Raw genomic sequence first — 11375 nt, 5'->3', positions numbered from 1 at the left:
GAAATGCGCCTTCGGCCACTAGCGCTGTCGAATGGGAAGTTTACCATCAGTTTGTCCACCAGCGCCCTGTGGTATAGCATCATTCTCGAACCCCTTTCCTCTTCAGGAATGAGAGTGGAAAGGTTCTCCTTATACCGTGGGTCGAGCAGTGTGTACACCCAGTAATCCGTAGTGGCCAGAATGCGTGTAACGCGAGGGTCACGAGAAAGGCATCCTAACATGAAGTCAGCCATGTGTGCCAGGGTACCTGTACGCAACACATGGCTGTCCTCACTCGGTAGATCACTTTCAGGATCCTCCTCCTCCTCTGGCCATACATGCTGAAAGGATGACAGGCAAGCAGCATGTGTACCCTCAGCAGTGGGCCAAGCTGTCTCTTCCCCCTACTCCTCATGTTCCTTCCCCTCCTCCTCCTCCTCCTCTGGCCATACACGCTGAAAGGATGACAGGCAAGCAGCATGTGTACCCTCAGCAGTGGGCCAAGCTGTCTCTTCCCCCTCCTCCTCATGCTCCTCCTCCTCCTCAACGCGCTGAGATATAGACATGAGGGTGCTCTGACTATCCAGCGACATACTGTCTTCCCCCGGCTCTGTTTCCGAGTGCAAAGCATCTGCCTTTATGCTTTGCAGGGAACTTCTCAAGAGGCATAGCAGAGGAATGGTGACGCTAATGATTGCAGCATCCCCGCTCAGCATCTGGGTAGACTCCTCAAAGTTTCCAAGGACCTGGCAGATGGCTGCCAACCAGGCCCACTCTTCTGTAAATAATTGAGGAGGCTGACTCCCACTACGCCGCCCATGTTGGAGTTGGTATTCCGCAATAGCTCTACGCTGCTCATAGAGCCTAGCCAACATGTGGAACGTAGAGTTCCATTGTGTGGGCACGTCGCACAGCAATCGGTGCACTGGCAGATGAAACCGATGTTGCAGGGTCCGCAGGGTGGCAGCGTCCGTCTTGAAGTTGCGGAAATGTGCGCTGACCCGGCGCACCTGTGACACGTATGGGATACGATTGAACTGGATGATTGTGTAATCAAATAACTAGTTGCCGTATGAGTTAACCAGAACTTCAATGAACTAATGACCCGTCTGAATATTCTGCTAACATTTGTTCAATTCAGAATATTTTGAACATATATGGTAAGAACAGCAAGAATGACTCATAATATAACACAGATGCGATAACTTCATGGACAAAATATTCAATATATTTTGTTGCCAATCATCTACTACGCATGTCTAGAACCTGAATAGCCATATTAGAATGACGTATATACCCATAACTGCGCAGAAGCAGATATGCCACGTAATGTAAGAACAGCATAAATAGCAGTGATCTTCAGGGAAGAGTCGGGACTCGTTTTGTTGTGGTCGATAGACGTATCGGCGTACTATCCGGATCCTCTTGACAATCGTACCTGGAGATCCCCCGATTGCGGAGTGATGCTACAATATCCGGTGACGTATTGATGCTTATCTTTGTTACCCATGTGATCTCAATGCCTATATGTTAATTAACTATTTTACTTACATATACTAAAGAGTAAATAAACTCGTGTTTTATATTTGTCTTGCCTTGAAAACTGTCACGGTATGCTTGGTTGGTATGCCAATGAGGTTAAAGAATAGCCAAAACTTGAGCGGGTAAGACATAAATTGGCGTAGTCGGCAGGATATTGTTGTCTTTGGTAAGGTTATATTACTGTATAATTTGGTATTGTGACAGTGCTTCTCAGTGCACGGGGGGGTTGCTGTCACCATATTAGATTTTTGGCCCATTGCCAAGGGGTTCAAATGGTTATAACTTTGCTTTGATAGGTGATAGAGTAATAATAGTAAATACAAATTGATAGTTGCAGTAAGTAGTCCCTGTTGAACCCATTGGCATACTGCCAAAATTTTATAAGTTCTGTAACTTTGAAGCAGGACTTGGGAGATTGGTGCCAGTTTGCACGGTTGTGTCTAGCAATAAGCGGGACCTCTGTGCAAAATTTCACCAATTGGCACGTTGCCAAAATTTTCGGAGTTCTGTAACTTTGAGGCAGGACTCGGGAAATCGGTGCCAGTTTGCAGGGTGGTGCCTCGCCGTAAAGGGGACCTCTGTGCAAAGTTTCACCAGATTGGCACGTTGCCAAAATTTTGTAAAGGGGAACTCTGTGCAGAGTTTCACCAAATTGGCACGTTGCCAAAACTTTCGGAGTTCTGTAACTTTGAGACAGGACTTGGGAAATTGGTGCCAATTTGCAGGGTGGTTTCTCGTAGTAAAGGGGACCTCTGTGCAAAGTTTCACCAATTGGCAAGTTGCCAAAATTTTGTGAGTTCTGTAAGGGGGAACTCTGCGCAAAAAGTTTCACCAATTGGCATTTTGCCAATAAGACAACAATATGTTTAGAAAAAGAACCAAGAAAGATAAAACTAAAATCGTTCAGAAAATAGACATCCCCGGCTGGTCCGAGGGTCCCTATGATATATTAGCTCAGGAGTTGATGCATAGTGGGCTTGCAGAATCATGGGATAGTAAGCTAAAAGATTCAGAGCCCCTCGATGTCGTTAAGGTACTCGAGGAGACCCCTGCCAAGGCAGGTGACGCAGTTCAGTTGGGTAGGAGAAATTGGGTATTGGCCTCAGCCTATAGGAATATCCATAAGAAGAAGTCCCAACTAATAAGAAAACTTAATCAGACGGAACAAAAGTTAGCAGAATCTGAAGGAAAGAGAGTGGTGTTGGAATGTAACCAAAGGCTGATAAAGGAAAAAATAGAACATTACCAGAATATTGCAGAAAAGGCTGTTGTAAAAGTTGCTCAGAATAAATATAAGGGGCGTAAAGGTAAAGTTGATAAGCGAAAGGTATCGAAAGCTATAGCTTCTGCTTCTGTGAACTGGGACCCAGATAAGTGGGATGGAGACTTATGGGATTCCTCATCTTCTTCGGGGGAGGAGGACAGGCATAAGGGGGATTGGGAAGACCCACCCAATCCAATAATTGATCCACCTGCTTTAAAACGTGCCCAGCCCATTAGCAGAAGGAAGGAAACTACTGAATATGGACCCGATACCCAGCCTATCGTAGGTCATGATGGGCAAAGGTTGCCCAGGTATGACGATCAGGGAAACTATATGTACGATGCCGATGGGAGACTGTTGGTGCAAGAAGAATTGGTGCCACATAGGCGCACCAGGCTTACCCTAGAGGATTTTTCTCAGTCAGAAGTTGATGATATACTGAGTAGATTTAGGCAAAGGCCTAGGGAATCTGACATACCATGGTTGGTCCGTCTATTTGAGCACGGGGCGACTGGGGTAATGTTGGATCCAAAAGATGCAATGAGATTTGTTACTCTAACTAGAGATCCAGTAATCAGTAGAAATTTTAGAGAATATTTTCCTAATCATCAAGGAGAAAGTGCTATTTCCCTGTTTAATATAGTAACCAATGGGTTTCTTAATAAATTCCCAACAGAGGCAGACATTCCAATCAATGACAAACCTTGGTACACTATCAGGGATGGCATTGAAAGGTTGAAGGAGGAAGCTATGAGGGTCTCATTAATTATCATCGAGCATATGGAAGATTATTTAGAGACTCGGCTGACAGCAAGAGTTAGAAATCGTTTAATTAAGACTGCACCTCCAGCTTATAAAGCCGTGATGATGACCCTACTTCTATCCATGACTAATGAGCCAATGTCTGCGGTCGTGGCTAGAATGCGGGAATTGCAAGATATGGGAAACTGGGATAGAGAGGAAAAGCGAACAGATCGTGATAGGTCTAGGAATCCTAGTTCCCAGGGGACTGGTGATTCAGGAGTGCCAAGGGTATCTCGTAGAGATATGTTTCAGGCTCTCCTGAAAGCTGGAGTCTCCAAGGACGCCATTGATGGAAAAGATACAGGTGATTTGTGGCGTCTTTATAAACAGAATGTATTATCCAACAAAAAGGTGGATAAAAGGGAAGATTCAGTGGCCCCAAAAGCTTCTAAAAAGAGAGAGAAGCAGGTCACTAATTTAGAACCTAAGAAATTAGAATGGGAGGACTTTCAAAAGATCTATCCATGGAAGGAGATGGCTGCAATGGTAGCTACCCAAGTGCAGGACCATTTGAAGCCATCTGCTCCGCTCCTGGAGGAATCAGATTCTGATTCCGCATAGGTAGCAAGCCAAGCCCCTGTCTGGGTTAGGCGGGATGACAGACCCTACGTCCCGCTAGCCATACATTGGAAAGGGGGTAATGTCCAAAGGGTCCCAGCTTTAGTAGATACAGGGGCGGAGGCTACTCTGATTTATGGAAATCCCAAAAAGTTTAAAGGTCCAAAAGTTAATATTTCAGGATTGGGAGGAAAAGTTACCGAAGGAGTACAGACACAGGTAACTTTGAAATTGGGCAATTTGCCCTTACGTAAATACACGGTGTTAGTAGTACCTATTCCGGAATATATAATTGGCATAGATATTCTGAAAGGATTGACACTACACCTTGAAGATGGTAAGTTTGCCTTTGGCGTAAGGAAAATAGGGATAAAAGCTTGTCCAGTTACGGTGGGAAAGGTCAAAATGCCACCCGTACACATCCCTCCTGCAGGAAAACTGGTTGCTATGAAGCAATACAGAATTCCTGGAGGTCACAAGGAAATAGGAGAAACCATTAAGGATTTGGTCGATGCTGGGGTTGTGAGGCCTGCAACCACAGCATGGAACAATCCGGTATGGCCTGTGAAGAAGAGTGATGGATCTTGGAGGATGACTGTCGATTACAGGGAATTGAATAAACAAACACCTCCCTTGACGGCAGCTGTCCCAGACACCATTACAATTGTGGAGCAGATCCAAAGTCACAGTGGACAATGGTACGCTGTGATTGATATCGCACAAGCGTTCTTCACAATTCCAATAGAAGAAAAGGCACAAGATCAGTTTGCCTTTACGTGGCAAGGACGTCAATATACGTTCACTCGATTGCCACAAGGTTGGATACATAGTCCAACCATCTGTCACCGGACGGTGGCAGAACATTTGGATGAGTTTGATTTACCATCAGAAATGCAGTTTTCCCATTATATCGATGATATAATGATTCAGGGACCGGATGAACAATCTGTAAAGAAACAATTGGACAGACTGTTACATCATTTGCGGGAAAAAGGATGGGAAATAAATGATAGCAAGGTGCAGGGCCCCTCTCAGACGGTGAAATTCTTAGGAATTCAATGGAATAAGGGCCATAGGGAGATTCTCCCTAAGGCAAGGCAGAAAATCTTAAATTTTCCCACTCCGAAAGACAAGAAGGAAACACAATCCTACATAGGATTGTTTGGATTCTGGAGACAACACATTCCGCATCTGGGGCAGCTTCTTGCTCCTCTTTACAAGGTGACTCGCAAGAAGTACGAGTTCACGTGGGGAGAAGAGCAACAGGTTGCATTTGAGGCAGTAAAAGAAGCCATACAACAGGCTGTAGATTTATGGCCTTTACAAGATGGTGAGATAGAACTTCATGTATCAGTTCAGCATATGTATGCAAACTGGTCATTGTGGCAGAAGCAAGGGGGCAAAAGAGTGCCACTAGGCTTCTGGAATCGGAAATTACCAGATGCAGGAGAAAAATACACTCCACTGGAGCAACAGCTGTTGGCATGTTATTGGGCCCTGGTGGATACTGAACAATTGACGACAGGACACATAGTCCTTCTAAGGCCGCAAATACCCATCATGAGTTGGGTATTATCTAATCCAAAGTCCAATCGGATAGGACATGCCCAGGAGCAGAGTATCATTAAGTGGAAATGGTACATCTCGGAAAGAGCGAAAAAAGGTGAAGGGGGGATAGCTGCCCTGCATGAAAAGATAGCTGATATCCCTCCAGATGGTCAGGTTACACCAGTAGCGCAAATGGAGGAATCCCCAGTAAAGTGGGGAATACCTTACTCTGAGTTGACAGACTCCCAAAAAGAGCATGCTTGGTTCACGGATGGTTCGGCCAAGTATATCAGTGGAAGACGTAGATGGAAAAGTGTAGCCTTTAATCCAAAATTAGACAAGACGTTGGTCATGGAAGGAGAAGGTAAGAGTAGTCAATATGCAGAACTTTGTGCAGTATTCTTAGCTCTGAAGCAGGAACAAGGGCAAGAATGTCATTTGTATACGGACTCATGGTCAGTTGCCAATGGTTTGGCCACTTGGATCATGGGATGGAAGAAGAACGACTGGAACATTCATGGTAAGGAATTGTGGGGGAAAGAGCTTTGGCAAGACATAGAGGAATTCATTAGGAGTACTAAAAGTACTGTGTTTCATGTTGATGCTCATGTCCCTCTTGACTCATTGGAACGTTTATTTAATTCTCAAGCAGATGCGGCAGCATCGATTTCTGTTGCCATACAAGAACCTGACAAGGAAAAGGAAGCATGGCTTCAAGGTACAGCTGTTTGGGCTCACCAAAAAAGTGGACACTTGGGAGAGAAGGCCACTTACAGGTGGGCACAAGAAAGAGGTATCCCATTGACAGTGGACATGATAAAACAAGTAATCGCGCAATGTCCAGTATGTCAACATGTTCAAAAACGAGAAGTGCCTCATACCGTAATGGGACACATAGGGAGAGGCCAGTTGCCAGCGCAGATTTGGCAGATGGATTTTGTAGGGCCCCTCCCTGAGAGCAGAGGATGTAAGTATATTTGTACAGCAGTAGATACATTCTCAGGTCTGATGGTGGGATTCCCATGTAAAACAGCAACACAATGGAGTACTTTACGTACTCTGGAAGTTATTACCCAGTATTATGGGACTACCTGCAGATCCAGACAGACAATGGTTCACATTTTACCGGAAATCAGGTAAAAGAGTATGCCAGTAAAAACAACATAGAATGGGTATATCATATGCCCTACTATCCACAGGCCGCGGGCCTGGTGGAACGAATGAATGGGTTATTAAAATCTACCCTGAAGAAGCTCACTGAGACCGACAAATATGGTCAATGGAGAGATAATCTGACTGCTGCTTTACAGATTATCAACAACAGGCCCATCACTGATTCTATGACACCCTTAATGCGCATGCTAACACCCAATCTCAGTATAGATGTAGCTAAGGTAGAGACAATCTTATACTGGAAAATTAATCCAGATGCGCAGGCACCTTATAGAGCCACTCCTGCCGCTGCAGGGTTGGATCTATACGCTCTTGATACGGTGGTGATAGCCCCGGGAAAGGTGAGTACTATTCCCACAGGGATAGGATGCAAGATCCCGGAGAATCACTTCGGGCAGATAGCCACTAGATCAAGTTTTGCTCTGAGAAGTGCAGTAGTCCTAGGGGGAGTCATAGATGCAGATTATCAGGGGGAAATTAAAGTAATCATGATAAATTTAGGAACAGATCCTCTGATAATAGGGAAAAAGGAGCGCATGGCACAGCTGCTATTAATACCAGTGTATCTGACACAAGTGGAAGAAGGGGCGGCCCCCACTGAACTTACTGTAAGAGGAGATAAAGGTTTTGGCTCAACTGATGTTACTAATGTAGGGGCCAAAATATGGGTTCAGAATCACCAAGGACCGCCCTCCCCGGCAGAGGTTATTGCTGTGGGGAAAGATCGAACTTTGCTTATTATGCGACCCGGAGTAGAGAAATGGGAATATGTCCCACAAGAAAAGTGCTATTTGCGGGAATAATGCTTGTTTCCTTGCCTTCTCTAGAATCACATAATCATTTTTGGAATCCTTGGCGTCATGTGTTCGGTGTTCGCAGTAGGTGATGCGTGGACGCCAGGGATCCGCGTCAATGACACCGGAAGGAATGATTATTCGTGGGGCTGGAGGAATTCAACCCGAACCAGGAAGCAAGACAACTTCACTTGTGAAGCCAACCAGAAATGTTATATCGTGAATATTACCTTTGATGGGACTATCTGGAGTGGAAATCCATTATCGCATATAAGTTCGACTTACCGTCCTTCATATGCACTGCATAAGGCCACGGGACAAATAAACATTACGTCACTTGTGAAAGTGTCCTGCTGTCAGAGACCAAAAGAGTTGCCATATCTCAATTACTCCCTGGTGATACAATATGTTCAGAATTGTACAAATACGGGAGTGCAGTTTTCATTTCCCTTAAATGAGACAGAAGTAATTACGTGTGGGAATACAACGGAGATCGAGAATCGGGCCATGTGGGGCCAGTTCCTGGTATTCGTGAACATTAATGCTTCTAAAATAGATCCTGGACATATAAAAAGGGTTCCATCCACCTGTCGCCTGGTGGGACGAGATGCTCAAAAGACTGTTATACAAGCCTCCGTGCAGTTTCCACCCTCAAGGACTTGTCCTACCAAGCGTTCCCGTCGAGCTTGGTATGATACCTTACTCGGAGGCTACGGAGCGCTTTCTGGGACTATTAATGGTTTTGATATAGAGACTTTAGCTAATCGAATGCATAACGCGGGAAGTGGTATTAAAGATGTGCTCACATTGCAGGCTAACTGGATGCCCACTATATGGCAGCCCTTTAGTATGCAAACGGATGTGGACACAATAATGCTTGATTTGCAAGATGCATCTAATAGGTTTTCATATGAAATAAATTCTAACATATCTAACTATGTTAATTGGTCAATATGTACCTTGCAGACCATTTATCAGCAACAACAAAAGAACACACTTCAAACTATGCTCATGACTGGCAATGAGCAAGTGTGGAGGACCGTGTTCAATCAGACTATAACTGAGACTGATTGGATACAGTTGGAGGCGCAGAAAATGGTTTGCAATGATATATTATGTAAAGGGACCATATTCATATACAATGTTACTAAAAAGAATGTGATGTGTAAGTTTGTAGTTCTCCCCTTACTTATAGGTGTTCCAGAAGATATGCATTTCTGGGTACCTAGATTTAACGGGATTTACATTGATGACCAAAATAGAACTCATGATTTATCATTGTGTGATGATACATTAGAAGGGACCATATGCAAGGTCCAATCGGCTGTTTATGAACCATGCTTATTACAAAATACGATCAATGTATGTGAATGGACTGTGCTGCCACTCACTTTTAAGATGATGGTTGAAATAGCCCCACAGGAGGTATGTTTGGCAAGTAATCATCCTGTTGTACCTGGGATGGTTGTCCCATTTTCAGGATGCTTGCGAAACGTATCTGCACTTGTTTGGGAAAATGAGACCTTTGTGTTATTACCCGAACAAGACAAGACAGTGGCTGTCAATTGGCAACCACTGCCTTTAAATGTGTCAAATTGGGATCTAAATTTGACCAAATTCAAAAAGTTGTTAGAAGACACAGAAGAAGTACAGCAACATATTAAATTGCTTAATAGATCTTTGGCAACGCATATTGTAAGTACTACTGTAATAGCTGGCAAAATTGTAAAGATGGGATCGGCTATTGCTGATGCCACGTCACACCATTGGTATGACATCTTTATGGGTTATTCATCATCTGCACAAACCACTCTTAATTGGCTAATACATCCTTTTTGGTATTGGCCATAGTTGTAATACTTTTATCGCTATGGAATTGTTTCATGGCATATAAGGTATTCTGTAGAAAACCAAAAGTTTTAATGGTATCATACGGCAAATAGTGAATGATTAAGGACCGATTGTGACACGTATGGGATACGATTGAACTGGATGATTGTGTAATCAAATAACTAGTTGCCGTATGAGTTAACCAGAACTTCAATGAACTAATGACCCGTCTGAATATTCTGCTAACATTTGTTCAATTCAGAATATTTTGAACATATATGGTAAGAACAGCAAGAATGACTCATAATATAACACAGATGCGATAACTTCATGGACAAAATATTCAATATATTTTGTTGCCAATCATCTACTACGCATGTCTAGAACCTGAATAGCCATATTAGAATGACGTATATACCCATAACTGCGCAGAAGCAGATATGCCACGTAATGTAAGAACAGCATAAATAGCAGTGATCTTCAGGGAGGAGTCGGGACTCGTTTTGTTGTGGTCGATAGACGTATCGGCGTACTATCCGGATCCTCTTGACAATCGTACCTGGAGATCCCCCGATTGCGGAGTGATGCTACAATATCCGGTGACGTATTGATGCTTATCTTTGTTACCCATGTGATCTCAATGCCTATATGTTAATTAACTATTTTACTTACATATACTAAAGAGTAAATAAACTCGTGTTTTATATTTGTCTTGCCTTGAAAACTGTCACGGTATGCTTGGTTGGTATGCCAATGAGGTTAAAGAATAGCCAAAACTTGAGCGGGTAAGACAGCACCTTTCCGAGCAGGTATGACAAGTGTGGGTAGCTTTTTAGAAAGCGCTGAACCACCAAATTAAAGACATGGGCCAGGCATGGCACGTGCATGAGGCTGCCGAGCTGCAGAGCCACAACCAGGTTACGGCCTTTGTTACACACGACCATGCCTGGTTGAAGGCTCAGCGGCGCAAGCCAGCGGTCGGTCTGCTCTGTCAGACTCTGCAGCAGTTCGTGGGCCGTCTGCATCTTCTCTCCTAAGCTGAGTAGTTTCAGCACGGCCTGCTGACGCTTGCCCACCGCTGTGCTGCCATGCCGCGCGACACCGACTGTTGGTGACGTGCTGCTGCTGACACATCTTGATTGCGAGACAGAGGTTGAGGAGGAGGAGGAGGAGGAGGGTGGTTTAGTGGAGGAAGCATACACCGCTGCAGATACCACCACCGAGCTGGGGCACGCAATTCGGGGGGTGGGTAGGACGTGAGCGGTCCCAGGCTCTGACTCTGTCCCAGCCTCCACTAAATTCACCCAATGTGCCGTCAGGGAGATACAGTGGCCCTGCCCGCCTGTGCTTGTCCACGTGTCTGTTGCTAAGTGGACCTTGGCAGTAACCGCGTTGGTGAGGGCACGTACAATGTTGCGGGAGACGTGGTCGTGCAGGGCTGGGACGGCACATCGGGGAAAGTAGTGGCGACTGGGAACCGAGTACCTCGGGGCCGCCGCCGCCATCATGCTTTTGAAAGCCTTCGTTTCCACAAGCCTATACGGCAGCATCTCCAGGCTGATCAGTTTGGCAATGTGCACGTTTAACGCTTGAGCGTGCGGGTGCGTGGCGGCATACTTGCGCTTGCGCTCAAACAGTGGTGCTAGCGACGTCTGGACGCTGCGCTGAGAGACATTGCTAGATGGGGCCGAGGACAGCGGAGGTGAGGGTGTGGGTGCAGGCCAGGAGACGGTAGTGCTTGTGTCCTCAGAGGGGGGTTGGATCTCAGTGGCAGGTTGGGGCACAGGGGGAGAGGCAGTGGTGCAAACCGAAGGCGGTGAACGGCCTTCGTCCCACCTTGTGGAGTGCTTGGCCATCATATGCCTGCGCATGCTGGTGGTGGT

At 45.3% G+C, this 11375-nt stretch overlaps 1 protein-coding gene across 2 annotated transcripts; it reads left to right on the top strand.

Moving 5' to 3' along the window:
• The first annotated feature begins 1001 nt into the window (after positions 1-1001).
• On the top strand, positions 1002-10200 carry LOC136632896 (uncharacterized). Of its 2 annotated transcripts, XM_066608170.1 has the most exons (3): positions 1002-1457; positions 6348-6471; positions 7696-10200. In XM_066608170.1, the coding sequence occupies exons 2-3, from the start codon at positions 6403-6405 to the stop codon at positions 9511-9513; spliced, it is 1887 nt and encodes a 628-aa protein (XP_066464267.1). In that variant the 5' UTR covers positions 1002-1457; positions 6348-6402; the 3' UTR covers positions 9514-10200. The 2 variants fall into 2 exon arrangements, with proteins under 2 accessions (XP_066464267.1, XP_066464276.1); XM_066608179.1 differs by lacking the exon at positions 6348-6471.
• The last annotated feature ends 1175 nt before the right edge of the window (positions 10201-11375 follow it).

Source organism: Eleutherodactylus coqui, chromosome 1 (assembly GCF_035609145.1).
Source record: "Eleutherodactylus coqui strain aEleCoq1 chromosome 1, aEleCoq1.hap1, whole genome shotgun sequence".
In the NCBI taxonomy this organism is placed as follows: Eukaryota; Metazoa; Chordata; class Amphibia; order Anura; family Eleutherodactylidae; genus Eleutherodactylus; species Eleutherodactylus coqui.
The sequence above is the reverse complement of the archived record's forward strand: the minus strand, read 5'-3'. Positions and strand labels throughout refer to the sequence as shown.

Bases quoted from the DNA above. Each gene is read 5' to 3' on its own strand.
- LOC136632896 (XM_066608170.1), top strand. From the start codon at position 6,403: ATGGCTTCAAGGTACAGCTGTTTGGGCTCACCAAAAAAGTGGACACTT. The intron at 6,472-7,695 runs GTGGGCACAAGA...TGCCTTCTCTAG, and splicing joins GGAGAGAAGGCCACTTACAG to AATCACATAATCATTTTTGG.